General features: G+C 42.0%; 1 protein-coding gene across 15 annotated transcripts in view; it reads left to right on the forward strand.

Moving 5' to 3' along the window:
• The window catches only part of AFF3 (AF4/FMR2 family member 3), a 594,726-nt gene that overhangs the window by 432,589 nt on the left and 145,047 nt on the right, over positions 1-17,090 (forward strand). For 10 of the 15 annotated variants that reach the window (XM_021088183.1, XM_021088185.1, XM_021088184.1 and 7 more), the window contains one exon: positions 9,329-9,382. The exons of the other annotated variants lie outside the window; for them this stretch is intronic. In XM_021088183.1, coding sequence (XP_020943842.1) covers positions 9,329-9,382 — 54 coding nt within the window. The remainder of the gene's footprint in view (positions 1-9,328; positions 9,383-17,090) is intronic. 15 annotated transcript variants of the gene reach the window in all.

Below are 17,090 nucleotides of genomic sequence, written 5' to 3' on the forward strand. Positions count from 1 at the left end.
ACGCAAAAATCAATTGTGTTTCTCAGAGCAGTAGAGAATCGCAAGATGAAATTTAAAAAGCAGTCCCATTTACAGTGATATTTAATAAATTTAGCAAAAGACATATAAGACGTGTACACTGAAAGTTGTTAAACCTTGCAGAGAGAAATTTAAGACTTCAGTAAATGGAGAGATGTTCATAAATGCAAAGGCTCGTAATGTTAATATGTCAGTTCTTCTTGTATTGATATACAAATGCAATATAATATTGATCAAAGGGCCAAGATGGGCACATTTACAGAAAATAGCCTGCAGAGGAAGAGTTGACTGAGATCCTGATAGATAGCCATCTTTACTAGAAAGGTGCTAGAAATAATGAGCAAATGGGAATTTCCAGGGTACAGCAAAGGCCACTATTTGGTAGGGTCACCATGCTGGCTTAATTCAGAACTGCCCACACTGACACTTCCACACTCAGGTCAGAGGTCAAAAGCACAGGCTTGTAGAAAAATCCTAGGGGGAGGAACTATACACATTCGAACAAAGTAACTATAAAGAGTGAGTGAAGGTTTGATCTAAAATATAATACAAACGAACATACCTATGAAACAGAAACAGACTCACAGTCATAGAGAACAGACTATGTGGTTGCCAAGGAAAGGTAGTGGGTAGGGATGAATTGTGAGTTTGGGATTAGAAGATGGAGACTCTTAAATATTGAATGGATAAACAACAAGGTCCTGCTGTATAGCGTAGGAAACTATATTCAATATCCTGTGATAAACTATAATGGAAAAAAATATGAAACAGAATGTGTGCGTGTATGTAACTGAGTGATTGTTGTACAGCAGAGCTGACACAACTTTGTGAATCAACTATACGTCAATTAAAAATTTTTTTAAGGAGTTCCCGTCGTGGCGCAGTGGTTAACGAATCCAACTAGGAACCATGTGGTTGCGGGTTCGGTCCCTGCCCTTGCTCAGTGGGTTAACGATCCGGCGTTGCCATGAGCTGTGGTGTAGGTTGCAGACGCGGCTCGGATCCCGCGTTGCTGTGGCTCTGGCGTAGGCCGGTGGCCACAGCTCCGATTCGACCCCTAGCCTGGGAACCTCCATATGCCGCGGGAGCAGCCCAAGAAATAGCAACAACAACAACAACAAAAGACAAAAGACAAAAAAAAAAAAAAAAAAATTTAAAAAAAGAACAAATGAAGATTCAAATGACCTTCATAAATGAAGGAAATTGGAATCAACACAGTTAAACTCCCAGAAGGAAAAGAAAATATAACAAAATGAAGCAGACGCAAAAGGAAGTGGTCTACCAGGTGTGCACATTGTGCAGTGAAAGACTTGGAAACCATTATGAGCTCAAAATGAATTAGAGCAACCCATGAAATCTTCTGTCTCCAAAGTTCATAGTGGGTAGTTAATAGCAGGAAGTAATATGTGGGAAGGGCTCATTACCTAATAGGCACTCAGTAAATACTTATTCTTGCTATTTAATCAGATTCATAACTTATAAAAGATAGACAACAACCCTGTCTCTGCAGCTGGTACAGATCAGAGCTTAATGAGAATCTTAATCTCTCCTTTAAAAAAAAAAATAAAAGGGATACACTTAGGGTTAAGTTTACAAAGGTCTTCTAATGAAGCGGGGGCTGTGAAGAAGCTGGGTGGTGGATCTCCTCCAGAGATGTCAGCCAGAATGAGCTCTTCCCCCAGCCTTCAGACAATAGGACCACAGGCCCGCGGTGCCTGGCTTTGCCTCTCCCCAGTGAAGTATGCATGGCCCCAAGGTGGCTGGAGAATTCACCTCCACCACTGGCTCCTAGTATTTAATATCTTGGAAGATTTGGATATCATTAATATCTTGGAAGTAGGTCTAAGGGATGCCCAAAGCTCCTTCCCAGGTGTCTGGTGGGCACCTATGAGTCATTTATAAAGATAACAGGTGAAGTGTGTCTGTATCAGTGAAAAGTGTCTCCATTCATTCAGGCTGCTATAACAAACCACCATAGACTAGGTAGCTGTTAAACAGCAGAAATTTATTTCTCACTGTTTTAGAAACTAGGAAGTCTGTGATCAGGATCCCAGCAGATGCAGTATCTAGTGGTAGTCCACTCCCTGGTTTACAGATGGGCATTTTCTCTCGTTTCCTCACATGGCAAAGAGCAGAGAGAGAAGCAAGCTCCCTGGTGTCTGTTCTTACAAGGGCCTTAATTCTATTTGTGATGGTTCTACCCTCATGATCCAATTACCTCCCAAAGGCTAACCTCTTCATACTATCACATTGGTGGCTGGAATTTCAACATGTAAGTGTGGAAAGGAGCAACGCAAACATTCAGTCCATAACAGTATTTATTAAGAATATATTGACCAAAAAAAAAAAAGAAGTTCCCATTGTGGTGCAGCGGAAACAAATCCGACTAGGAACCATGAGGTTGTGGGTTCGATCCCTGGCCTTGCTCAGTGGGTAAAGGATCCGGCATTGCCTTGAGCTGTGGTGTAGGTCACAGAACGTGGCTCTGATCTGGTGTTGCTGTGGCTGTGGTGTAGGCCAGTTGCTACAGCTCCGATTCGACCCCTAGCTTGGGAACCTTCACATGCTGCAGGTGCAGCCCTAATAAGACAAAAAGACAAAAAAAAAAAAAAAAAGAATATCTTATGCTCATTGTAGAAGTATCTTAGAAAATGTTAAATATGAAGGAAAAATATACAGAGGAATAATCATGTGCTAAACCTATAAAGAAATCTGTCATGTATGCCTGTGCTTTTAATAATATTATACAACCTGACCATATAATAAGTTTTGGAATTTGAGAGATCAAAGTTCATTTGAGAACGGTTACTGAAAGATGTTTTTTTTTTTCCAGAGAAATTTGAAACCTTCCTGATATTTATTTTGGCCATAGCAATCCGTGTCTAAATGATGAACTGTGACTGTTCTTTTAGCCCATGAGCTACCTTCCCCAGAGACTTTCTTTCCGTATCTGTTTAAGTCATTTGCCAGGATCCTGTCTGCTAGGAAAATGAAAAATCTAGTCTACAGCCTTGGCCTAGAGAAAAGTGGCCAGATCCTGTTTCTCCAACTCTTAGACACCAAGAATAGAAAAGAACCTAGAAAGGGTCTTTAGAGGTCCTTGGACCCCACTGTTAATGTGAATGGAATTAGACTGAAGGTTCTCAAGGGGTGTGGCTTGTCCAGTGGACAAGGAGAGAAGTCCTTAACCTTCACAAACCATCTGGTCCAGTTGGGGCTGGGCACCACTGCTGAAGGAGGAGAGGGGTGAGGGGGGCTGTCATTTTTACATGAGAGGGAAACTAGATGTTACTGTTGATTACACCCTCAGATTAAAACACTTGATGAATCTCAGAATCTAGATTGGAAATTATGCCATCACAGAACAAGCCCACTAAGCCTATTGTCCATGATCTTGCAGCAGACTAGAAGGCCCATGGTCCCAGAGGTCATAAAAGAGAATTCTTCCGCAAAATTAGGAAGCCTGTTCCTATCTCCTGTTTGGTTCCCTAGACTCAAGTTTTCTCTTTTCTCTACACGTGAAGAAAAGAGAAAGCTTGAGTCTAGGGAACCAAATATACTTCTATCCAAACATATTTCCTATCCAAACATACTTCTCCTGGGGGCATCATCTAGGTTAGGATTTTCCAAGCTTTTGTTTCGATAATTTAAAGGTTTTTTATTATTTTTATTTTATTCTTATTAGAGTCTGATTGATTTATAGTGTTGCATCAATTTCTGCCGTACAGCATAGTGACCCAGTTATACATGTATACTTTCTTGTTCTCATACTGTCTTCCATCATGTTCTATTCCAAGAGATTGGATAGAGTTCCCCATGCCGTATAGTAGGACCTCATTGCAAATCTATTCTAAGTGTAATAGTTGGCATCGACCAACCCCAAACTCCTCATCCATCCCACTCCCTCCCTCTTCCCCCTTGGCAACCACAATCTGTTCTTTCTGTCCAGGAGTCTGTTTCTGTTTTGTAGATAGTTTAAGGTTTTTTATTTTAATTGTGCTAAAATACACATAGCATGAAATTGACCATCCTAACCATCTTTAAGGTGAAGTTCAGAGGCATGAGGAATATTCACACTGTAGTATCACCTAGCATCACCTCTGTCTATTCCCAGAACGCTTTATCTTCCCGAACTGAAACTCTGTGTCCATTAATATGCCAAATTAATAAATCACCACAGCCAGGAACTCCTCATTTCCTGCTCCATCCCAGCCTTTCTCAACCACTGCTCTGCTCTGTATTTGTATGATTTTGACTCATCTAGGTACCTCATATAAGAGGAACCATCCAGTATTTATCCTTTTGTGACTGGCTTATTTCACTTAGCATAAGGTTCTCAAGGTTCACCTATGCTGTAACCAATGTCAGAATTTCCTTCCTTTTTAAAAAGGAATTTTCTTTCTCTTTAAGATTGAATGATAGTCCATTGAGTATATAGACATTTTCTTTATCACCATTCATCCCTCCACGGACACTTGATTTGCTTCAGCCTTTCAGCTGTTGTGAATAATGCTGCTTATGGACATGAGTAGACACATATTCCTTCTCATCCCTGCTTTCGGCTTCAGAGAAAACACCCATCTCAAATTTCTGCACATCACCTACCAAGGCAGCTGCCCATCATACTCTATGAGAATATGTTTCAAACAAACGTGTCACAGAAGATCCCCCATCATTCCTCTGATGTTTTCTAGTCTTCGTTGATAGTTTTTAAATGTGAGTCAAACCACTCAAATTCATTTTTATCAGCCCGTGTTCACAAAATACGGTCTGGGTTACTGACCAGCTGACAGGAGCATTTGTGCTGAGGGAGCGAGGAAGGAAAAGAAAATAATATGTGTGGAGCCCTGCTGTGTTCCCAGCCCCCGCTAGGTCACCTTACATAAGACTTCTTCTGCTTTCCCAGTAAGCTTGAAAGGAAGTCCTCCCCAGATTACAGATGAGGAAACCAGGGCTGAAAGACCAAAAGAAACTGGTCCATCAGTGAGTCTGTTCCCTCTCAGATCTGCCACGGGCCTTCTCTCTGGTCCTCATCCCCCAAACAGGCTAGTTGCTCGGGCGCCCTCCAGGACTCCCCTCAGAGAACCCAAAGGATTTCTGTTAGGGCCAAGGAAAGCCTCAACTCTAAGGAATGACAGCTTGGAAAATTTCAGGACCCATTCACAGGCTCCAGAAGTGGGTATTTGGGCATATGTCAGATAAGAAGAAGGGTACTTTTTTCACCCATCCGTAAGTAGACCCCATAAGGAAATGCTTCCTTCATTTCATGATGACAGCGAACAGTCTCTGGAAGTGAGTCTGGCACCTTTGCAATGAGCTCTTTCGGTCCAAAGAGACGTTAATTAATAAACTGGAGCTACTCAGTATTCAGTGTGACTGTAGCAGATGGCAGTATTTTTCTAAGGAGTCCCTCTGGCCAAGGGAGACTCTGGTAAATCAATAAATATTACCATATGTATTGATCACTGTGCCTAATCAATAAATATTGCCTGACGTGAACAGACTGACGATGCTTCCTCCAAATGGTTTCTTTCCTAAAGCGTCTGCATGCTCTTGTGTGGCAGCCTCGCCCAGCATTTAGAACGTAGTATTTATTCGGTAAAAGATTATTAGTGTGAGTAAATGAATGAACACAGAATAACACAGGATGGTTGGAGCACGTTTGCTGTGCATTTGGTCTTTCTTTCAGATATGCCATTAGCTGGATTTGTTCTTTCTTCTCCATGGATTTTAATTCGATTGGAAAGCTGCAAAATGCAGAGCTTGTATATTTACAGACAGATTTATCCCCTTTCCTCAGATCACAGGTTCTCCTTGCCCCCGCCTGCCTCTAATGCTGGTCCCTTCTCAGGCATCCTGCTACCGTAATGGTACACTTCCTGTGCATATTCAGTGCCTGTTTTGTGCCAGGCACGCTGTCTTATTTCAGTGCCCAGCTATCCATTGAGTACTGTTACATTACTGCGTCTCACAGTACAGAGGGGAAAATCGAGGTCTCAGAGAAGGAAATGGGCTCTTGGAGACCTCACGCTTGGCAGTGGCAGAGCTGAGATCCTGGCAGGGTCAAAGCCACTTGGAGGTGCTGCTTTTGGTCTGGTGCAGAGGGCATATGAAGTAGAAAAGATATTGAGGAAGCAATCCTATTTGTTTTCCACTTAGCAAAGTGTCTTTTTCTTTTCATTTTTTTATTGTTATTTCCCCAACACCATTTTTTTTCTACTGCACAGCATGGTGACCTAGTTACACATACGTGTACATTACACATATATTCTTTTTTCTGCCATTCTCATGCTCCATCATAAGTGACTAGACATAGTTCTCAGTGCTAGACAGCAGGATCTCATTGCTAATCCATTCCAAAAGCAAAAGTTTGTACCTATTAATCCCAAGCTCCCAGTCCATCCCACTCCCTCCCCCTCCCTTGGCAACCACAAGTCTATTCTTCAAGTCCATGATTTTCTTTTCTGTGGAAAGGTTCATTTGTGCCATATATTAGATTCCACATATAAGTGATCTCATATGGAATTTGCCTTTCTCTTTCTGACTTACTTCACTCAGGGTGAGAGTCTCTAGTTCCATCCATGTTGCTGCAAATGGCACTATTTCATTCTTGTTTATGGCTGCGTAGTATTCCATTGTGTATATATACCACATCTTCCTAATCCAATCATCTGTCAATGGACATTTGGCTTGATTCCATGTCTTAGCTATTGTGAATAGTGCTGCAATGAACATACGGGTACATGCATCTTTTTTAAGGAAAGTTTTGTCTGGACATATGCCCAAGAGTGGGATGTATGGGTCATATGGTAGTTCTATGTATACTTTTCTAAGATATCTCCATACTGTTCTCCATAGTGATTGTACCAGCTTACATTCCCACCAACAGTGCAGGAGCGTTCCCTTTTCTTCATACCCCCTCTAGCATTTGTTATTTGTGGACTTATTAATGATGGCCATTCTGACTGGTGTGAGGTGGTATCTCATGGTAGTTTTGATTTGCATTTCTCTAATAATCAGGGATGTTGAGCATTTTTTCATGTGCTTGTTGGCCATCTGTATATCTTTTTTTCTTTTCCATTATGGTTTATCACGGGATACTGAATAGAGTTCCCTGTGCTGGACAGTAAGGCCTTATTGTTGATCCGTCCTATATATAATAGTTTTCATCTGCTAATCCCAAATTCCCAATCCATCCCTCCCCTATCCTCCACTCCTTGGCAACCACAATCTCTTTTCTCTGTCTTTGAGTCTTTTTCTCTATCGTAGATGAGTTCATTTGTGTCATATTTTAGACTCCATATATATAAGTGATATCATATGATATTGTTCTTTCTCTGTCTGACTTCATTTAGCATGATAATCAAGAGGTCCATCCATGTTGCTGCAAAAGGCATTATTTCATTCTTCTTTATGACTCATATTCCATTATACACATACACACACACACACACACACACACACACACACACACACTGCATCTTTTTTATCCATTCGTCTGTCAGTGGACATTTAGGTTGCTTCCATGTCTTTGTTGTTGTAAATAGTGCTGCTGTGAACATAGGGGGTGCATGTATCTTTTTGCATTATAGTTTTGTCCAGATATATGCCCAGAAGTGGGACTGCAAGATCATATGGTAGCTCTATTTTTAGTTTTTTAAGGAATCTCCATACTGTTCTCCACGGTGGCTGCACCAATTTACATTCCCACGAACAGTGTCCGGGGGTGGGGGTGTCCCTTAAGAAATGCTGTTTCTGAGCAAAGGGCTGGCATTTCCCTAAAAGCCCTTATTATCTGCCCTCCTCCACATGGTCAAGGGCATTGCACCGACCGAGCCTGGGAGGAAGCTTGCGGGAGGAGGCAGGAGGAAGCCCAGCTACAGGCAATGAGTAAAGTCAGTCTTTAAGCGCAGTGATGGAGGTCTTGGAAATAGCAGAGACTGGAGTCTGGAATTCCTCGGACAGTCCAAGTACCTGGTAGAAGCCAAAGGCCAGCTTCCCAGCCCCCACCCACCTGCTCACCCCAAAAGGCCTCCTGCTGTTGGCAGAGCATATTTTGGTAAAGCTGTACTCATGTGATCCCATCAAAGCATGTAAAATATTTAAGCCTCTGCCCTCAAGGTTCTACCACCGAGAATTCCGTCTCCACTTTTAGCTTCTGAAAGGACCAAAGTATACAGAAGCCTGGGCACTGTGGCCACAACAGGCAGGTAGCCACACTTTCACACACCTGCACACACTCACCTATCTGTGTTAAGAAAGCCATTCCTGCTTTAACAGTGGGGACTCTGTGGGACTTAAAGCGTCTCTTTTGAATAGGGCAAATGTCAGTATATCACGAAGAAGAGGGAACAAATGGTGAATACTAACACTATGCCAGACTGTGTCCTAAACATTTTCTAAAAATAGGCTATCTGTATGAGATGATGGTTCTGCCGGGACCACCAGTATAAATGCAAATACAGGATCACCCTGTAGATGAGTCAGTTCTTTGAACCCTCAGAGCAACTCCAAAAAGTCAACAGCATTAGAATGTCCCTTTTTCTAGGTAAAGAAACCAAGGCTCAGAGAGCTCACAGAGCAGGTGTGGCCCAGCTGAGATATTTCCCCACAAGTGTCTGACTTGAGAACACCCTCGGACCCACTGCCTCGGACCCAGACACCTGGGCAGCAATTTCACAAGGAGCTAGCCCTGCTGGGCTCAATTGCTGCTTCAAAATACAAACAAATGAAGTTCTGAGCAGCCAGATGGCAGGAAACGCAGGGACTGGGGACTCTTTCATTGGAAAGTCTGTTTGACACTAAAGCTAGAGGATTAAGTTAGATTAATTGGCTTGTACGCGTGGGGGAGAGAGTATTATTCATTTTGCCTTTGGAGTTTTGGCAAGAAAAGAGAATAATAAGCAGAGTGAGACGAACAAAACAACCAATAGCTGGGTCGAACTGTTAACCATATAGCCTCCCTTCTTGAAACAGAATGATGCTACATTCATACAACCTGAGAAGTGGACAGCTCTGAAAGTAGAGGCTTTTTAATGCAGAAATATATAAAAGTCATTTTTTATCATTTTGAAAAAAAGATATTACCATTTGACTACAAGGAAAAAAAATCTTTTTCCTCATGAGCCGACTGTAAAAATAGAGACATTCTCTAATGTTATGAGTTTTGTTTTCCTGTTGACAGGTTGGGCTGGGTCACGTGACTCTCAAACCCCCCACCCACCCACCCCGCCCCAAATTTACTGAGCATTTACTAATTTACTACCTGCAAGGCACTGTTCTAAGCATTTCACTCATATTATTCTCACAGCTCTCTGGGATGGTTATCCCCATTTACAGATAAGGGAAATGATGCACTGAGAGGGTAAGTAACTTGCCCAGAGTCACACAGCTAGTGTGTGACAGAACTGGGATTTGAACTCATTTTTTTGCCTCCCGTGCCCAGGCTTTTAACCATGCTTGCCTACAGTTTCCTAGACTCTCTTTCAGCTCCTAGACCTCAAGTTACTTCCAAATGCTAATGATAAATGTGTCTCTGAACAAGAGAACAGCATTTCTGAATTATGTGGTACCCCGGGTATCCTTTAGTGTTGCAAAATATGCTTGCATTAATGATGAGCTTAATTAAGATTTTTATCATTTCTTTAAATGTCTGTAGCATATCATTATTGTATCTTGCCTTTGAAATGTCCCAGAGGTGATTATTGTATCACATTTTGAGGTTAAGTTTGAATTCTATTGGTTTTTTGTTTGTTTGTTTTTTGGGTTTTTTTTGGAATAATACCATTACCATCATGCCACATGGCCTGAGAATGGCAGAGACTTCAGTGCCTTTAAATATCCTAATGAGTTCCCATGGTAGCACAGCGGTAACCAACCCAACTAGTGTCCATGAGGACGCAACTTGGATCCCTGGCCTCACTCATTGAGTTAAGAATCCGGCCTTGGAGTAGTTCCTGTCGTGACGCAGCAGAAATGAATCCCACTAGGAACCGTGAGGTTGTAGGTTTGATCCCTGGCCTCGCTCAGTGGTTTAAGGATCTGGTGTTGCCGTGGTGGTGTAGATTGCAGACTCGGCTTGGATCCCGCTTTGCTGTAGCTGTGGCGTAGGCTGGCAGCTATAGCTTCGCTCCAACGCCTAACCTGGGAACCTCCATATGCCACGAGTGTGACCCTAAAAATAAAAAAAAGAATTTTTTATTCTAACCCTTACCCTAACCCTAATTGCTGTGAGCTATGGTGTATGTCACAGACTGGCTCAAATCAGGCATTGCTGTGGCTGTGGTGTAGGCCAGCAGCTGCAGCTCAATTGGATCCCTAGCCTGGGAACCTCCATATGCTGCAAGTGTGGCCCTAAAAAGACAAAAATAAATAAGAAATAAAAGTACTAGGAGTTCCCGTTGTTGTGCAGCCGAAACGAATCCAACTAGGAACCACGAGGTTGAGTGTTTGATCCCTGGCCTCGCTCAGTGGGTTAAAGATCCAGTGTTACCATGAGCTGTGGTGTAGTTCGAACATGTGGCTCAGATCAGGCATTGCTGTGGCTGTGGTGTAGGCCAGCGGCAACAGCTCTGTTTAGACCCCTAGCCTGGGAACTTCCATACTCCATGGGAGCGGCCCTAGAAAAGGCAAGAAGACAAAAAATAAGTAAATAAAAGTACTAAATTTGAGGTTCATATTTTGAAGAAAAGGGATCCATTAATACTTGAGTATTTGTATGGTTTTTGTGGCTTGGACTAAGATCTTAGCCTGTTGCCCTAGACATCAATTTTGCAGATGCTGGATTGGGGTGATGCTGGGCTAGCCCTGAAACCCTGGGGACTCTCCTTCAGTACCAGGATGTGGCATCCTCTGTGGAGCTGTTAGTCAAACTTGATCGAGCAAAAATAAACTAAAGTCATACCATGGAGAATGTTAGACCTAGACAAAAGGCATTCAGAAGTGCAGGAATGGAAATTTCTCTTCTTCCAGGAGTTGTAAATGGATGTCTTTGTTGTTGCATGTCCCTTCTAACCTCCAAACTGGAATTGCCAGATAAAACATAAGACACCCAGTTACATTTGAATTTCAGATGAACAAGGAATGGGTTTACAAGTGTAATAAGTACATCTCATGCAATATTTGGGACATACTGACGCTAAAAAGATTGATTTTCACCTGAGATTCAGATGTAACTGGGGAGCCTGTATTTTTATTTGCTAACCCCAGCAACCCTGCCTCATCTCACATAGACTGCAGGTCCAGGTGGGCTTTAATTTAAATCTGTAACTTATCAAAGAGTAAAGAAGATGAAGACAGGAGAGAAAAGAGATGGGAAAAGAGAGGAAGTAGCAGGAGAAAGAGAGAAAGAAAGAATGAGTTCTGACAATCTGCCAAGCAAAATAACTAACAATTTGCAATAAAGAAATCCTAAAACAGGAGTTCCCATCATGGTGCAGCGGAAACGAATCTGACTAGGACCCATGAGGTTGCGGGTTCGATCCCTGGCCTCGATCAGTGGGTGCCATGAAGTGTGCTGTGGGTCACAGACGCCACTCAGATCTGGCGTTGCTTGGCTCTGGTGTAGGCTGGCGTCTACAGCTGCAATTCGACCCCTGGCCTGGGAACCTCCATATGCTGTGAATGCACCCCTCAAAAGACCAAAAAAAAAAAAAAAAAAAAAAGAAGAAGAAAGAAAGAAAAAAAAAAGAAATCCTAAAACAGGTCCTAGGATGGAAAAAGTGTGTTTCACAGACTCTTTAGCCTGAACATTGGCCAAAACAAACAAACAAAAAAAAGCAGGCATCCTATTAAAATTTGAATACCAAAGCTCATCCAGGAATGGAAAGATTTGGAATTTGAAGCTTTCAGTTTTGTTAGAATACCCTGATTCTTTATTAATTGCAAGGAGGATTTTGTTTTTTCATTGAGATGCTTTGGTAATTCAATATCGAAGAAAGCTAAGTAACTTCCGTTGATGTTAGTAAGACGTATTTAAAACTTCATGGGTCATGTTTTGTTTGCTTGCCTCATTTTCGTGCTGACATGCCAAAAAAAAAAAAAAAAAAAAGGAAGAAAACCTATCAGATGCCTGATATGAAGGAGAATTTACCTGTTTAAAAAAATCACACAGTTCTTCTGTGAGACATGAAGATGGCTTTTTTTTTTTTTTTAAGTTAAAAAATATTAACTGACAGCTCAAGGCAGGTTTTTTTTCTTTAATCTTCAACCAGACAAATTACTATAAGCAAGAACGCTCTTGCCTTAATCCTGGACACGTCACAGATGTGACACTGTTCTGCAGGAGATGGCTTTTTAACTGTGGATGAGGGAAAATAACCTTTGGAATTTTTAGGATGTTATTACAAGCAAGTTTACTAGTTTTTGACTTACTAAGCCACAGCTGGAGCCAGCCTTCATCGGGGTAAGAATATTTTCATGCTCCTATTATATCTTTCGTATTTCAAGTGTAGGGTTATTACGTTGGGGGGAATATGGCCTCTAAGGCTGTCTGTCGAGTATGCAAATGTGAAGGTCCTATAAAAAGGGAGAGGAACTGACAGCTTCCGTCTGTGCCGTAAACTTAAAGACTCCAACAGATGAGGCGTTGGGGCTGCTGAAGCAGGAATTGGATCACACCAACCATTTTGGATAAAAGAAAATGTTGTATTTCTCTGGGAGGCATTAAAGGATCTGGGCTTGCAGCCTCCCTCACAGGCAGACAACTCTGTGTCAGGCTCTCATTTCTGTAGCTGTGGTCGTATTCTTGCTGCTGCTTTAAAAAGGAAAAAAAAAATCGACAGAAGAGTGCAAAGAATTTTTTGACCAAATTAATTATGAATCTGTCTGCTCCGATTTTATTTGGGGTTAGTGAAATGCGAACCATCATTGCTTTTTCTCTCACCTTTTCTCCACGTTTCTTGCCTAAGGTACAGTATGTGGTTAGTTGAGAGAAAGAACAGTGTTATTCCATATGGTTTCCCATAAAAAGAGTTCAGAAAATTCCAGAGCCTGTCACTCTCCCTGGAGCAGAGGGGACCTCCCCACTGGCCTGGCTGCCTGAGGAGCCACAGGGAATCGCACCGGTACCTGTGACGGCCAGGCTAGGCACAGGTGCTGTTTGAAGACGAAAAAAAAAGGATCCAAAGGAAATTGTTGGGTGAAATCAGTAACAGAGAACCAGGCTATATGGCGACTTCAGTATCCTTTCTGACCTGATTGTCGTTTTCAATCCAGTCTTCTCACTGTGGTGCTTAACCACTAACCACGGTGCAGGTCAGATCACCTGGGGAGCTTTTTATTATTTTTTTTAATGATTTTAATTTTTTTCCACATAGCTGGTTTACAGTGTTCTGTCAGTTTTCTACGGAACAGCAAAGTGACCCGGTCACACATACCTGTATACATTCTTTTTTTCTCACGTTATCCTCCATCATCCTCCATCATAAGTGACTAGATGTGGTTCCCAGTGCTGTCATCCATTCCAAAGGCAGTAGTTTGCATCTGTTAACCCCGAATTCCCAGTCCATCTCACTCCCTTCCCCTTCCCCTTCCCCTCCCCCTCCCCCTTGGCAACCACAAGTCTGTCCTCCAGTCCATGATTTTCTTTTCTGTGGAAAGGTTCATTTGTGCTGTATGTTAGGTTCCAGATATGTGATATCATATGGTATTTGTCTTTCTCTTTCTGACTGATTTCACTTAGTATGAGAGTCTCTAGTTCCATCCATGTTGCTGAAAATGGCATTATTTTGTTCTTTTTTATGGCTGGGTACTATTCCATTGTGTATATATATACCACATCTTCTTAATCCATTCATCTCAAAATGGCTTTTTAAAATATCAGCAGCTGTGCTCATCCAAGAAGTCTTGGTCCATCAACACCTGCCCCTGTGATTCTGATGCATGTCCTTGGTTGAAAACATTCTCAGGAGGTCTCTAGCCCAGCTAACCAGCAGAATCACTGTGGAAGTTTTTTAAAAATGAAGATTCCTGGGTCCCTCCACCAGAAATTCATATTCAGGGTGGCTAGGTTTGGGCTTAGGAATCTGTAATTTTTAAAAATTTTCCCAGTTAATTCTGATGATGAGTTGGATTTGGAAACACCTTTGCCCCCAACTGGATCACATAGGTTTCAACCAGAGAAGCCTTTGGGATTAAAAAGAAAATGAACCACACAGATAGGGCCTTTGAAGTGGCATGCTGTGCTTCCATGGTTTTCATCTTAAACTTTTTCCTAGCTGTGTGCATCTCTGCTCCTCTTCCATCCCAGAGGAGAACTGCAGAACCCTTTTCCCCTCTGGCTCTCTGACCTCACCTCCTCCCTCCATCCTTCTCCAGGCCCTGTTTGCTCTTTCCCAAGGTACTCTTCTCCCCTGGGCCTACCACAAGCTGCTATTTTCCCAAACAAAAGAAAACACCCACACCGTCAATGACTGTTGCTCCTGAGCTCTGCCTTCTCTCCCCCAGCCCTCTCCTGGGCCCGCCGTTCCTGTCCACTGCAACTCTTTGCTGGCATCTGTCCTTATGGGCCACCATGACCTATTTGTCACTGGGCCAAACCAGTGGCCCTTTCCTTTCCTGGTCCTTAACATCCTTGATGTCTTTGGAGCCTGTGACTGTCTGTCAGGTTCTCTGTCTGCCATTCGACGGCACTGCCTTGGCTGTTTTGCATTGCTTTTTCCTGATCAGGGTTCAGTCTTTGTTGCTTTTTCTCTCCATCCTCCCCATGGTGATCTCATCCATTCACATAGCTTTCACTCTCATCTCTGCCCAGGAGGCCCCCAAATCAAGATCCTTAACTCTGATGTCTTCCTGGAGCTCCGAACCAGCCTTTCTGGCCACCCACCGGGACCTCAGCTGCTTTTGTTAATGATGCCACTCAGACCCTCTCTCCTTCCTTGGCTCCCAAACCCAATCCCCTGCTGTATCCTTTCACATTCTCTTTCCATAGCTTCTCCTACATAATTCTGTTCCTTTATGTCTCCATGGCCACACCTTTGTTCAGACCTTCCCTGCTTCATCTCCTGCCCTCTATAGAAGCTTGATCTCCCTGCTACCAGTTTCTTCAATCCAACTGCCTGACTAATTGATAAGTACAATTCTGATCATGCCAAAATGTGAGTTAGCCAGGTATTAGCACAGTGACTGAGGAACATAGTACATCTCATGATTCAGAACTGTGAGCTTTAATCCACTCAGTAAATGATCTGGGGGCGAGAAAAGCAATAAAAGAAACGTGATGCATTGCTTGTTGGTTTAAATTTCCAGAACTCAGAGATAGTATATTTATCTAGAGATATCCATCTACATATCTCTGTATTTGGGGATAGCAAATCCTTAGAGTGGTCTCCATGGTGGGATCCACACCTTCTGGTACCAGTACTTCATTTTACCCAAACAGCCACAGTCATGACACTATGTGTTGATACCGACCTTCTGCCTAGGGCTTATTTATCTTACATCTGAGGTCTGAACTATAGTGGATGGTTTAGTCTTATGTTTCTTTGAACAGTATTCATGGGCGTAAAGGAGACTCTGTTACGTGGGGTACCTGTAAGCCCAGTGCCTGCACCAATGGGTGTTACTGGTTGCAGGAATGGCTTCAGACTTCAAGGTCATACCTGACATTCAAGGACCACAGGCTTCCTATTTTGGACCCAAACTTCTAAAGCTCTATTCTGATTCCAGGTGAACTGTTGAAGATAGTTTCCATAGTGCAGAGGATGAATGAGCTTAAATGGAGACAAAGTGTCTACACTTCAAAGTGGATACCAGTAGGCTGTGATATGGCATTACCTACAGCAACCCCAAAAGAAACTGTGCAGAGCAATATGCTCAAAAATACTGTAAATAAATCAAAACGAAACACTGAGAAATGTACTAGCAAGCCATATGAAGGCAAGAAAAAAAAAAGAAGCAGCAGCAAAAGGAAAAAACAGTATACAATGGATAATATAGCAGACTTAAACTGACGTATAAATAATTATATTCAATGTATGTGGTCTAAATATAGCAGCTCAAAGATAGAGATTGGCAGAATGGACTTTTTAAAAATAACCCAACTATCACTGTTTTCAAGAAACTCACTTCAAACATAATGACATAGGTAGGTTAAAAGTAAAAATAATAGAAAATACATCATGTAAAAATTAATCGAAAGCTCGGAAGTGGCTATATTAATAGTAAAAAAAAAAAAAAAGAGTTTAGAGCAAATACAATTACTGGAGACAAAGAAGGAAATTACATAAAGATAAAAGTATCAACCCACTAAGAAGATTAACCAATCTGAAATGTGTATGCAAAAACAAAAGCACTTCAAAATACATGAGGCAAAAATTGATAGACCTGAATAGATAGACAAATCCACAATTGTAGTGACTTCAAAAACCTACTTTCAGCAATGAATGGATTACTAGACAGGAAATCAGCAAGGATATAGAGAAACTGGACAGTATCATCAAGCAACAGAATCTAATTGATATTAGTAGAACCTTCGTCCAACAACAGCAGAATACACATTCTTTTTGATTTCCCATGAAACATTCACCAAGATGAGCCTTATTCTGAGTCATAAAACAAACCTTAACAAATTTGCAAGAATTGTAATCATATACAGTATATTCTCTGACCATAAGAATCAAACTAGGAGTTCCCGTTGTGGCGCAGTGGTTAACGAATCCGACTAGGAACCATGAGGTTTCGGGTTCGATCCCTGCCCTTGCTAAGTGGGTTAATGATCCGGCGTTGCCGTGAGCTGTGGTGTAGGTTGCAGACGCGGCTCGGATCCCGCGTTGCTGTGGCTCTGGCGTAGGCCGGTGGCTACAGCTCCGATTGGACCCCTAGCCTGGGAACCTCCATATGCCGTGGGAGCGGCCCAAGAAATAGCAAACAACAAAAAGACAAAAAAAAAAAGACAAAAAAAAAAAAAAAAGAATCAAACTAAAAATCAGTAATGGAAAGACAACAGGAAAATTTCCAAACAGTTGGAAATTAAACAGCACACATCAATTTAAAACATAGTTCAAAAAGGAAATTTATTATATATATAGAATTGAATAAAAATGACAACACAGCCAAAAAATAAAAAAACACAG

The sequence above is a fragment of the Sus scrofa genome, chromosome 3 (assembly GCF_000003025.6).
Source record: "Sus scrofa isolate TJ Tabasco breed Duroc chromosome 3, Sscrofa11.1, whole genome shotgun sequence".
Lineage (NCBI taxonomy): Eukaryota > Metazoa > Chordata > Mammalia > Artiodactyla > Suidae > Sus > Sus scrofa.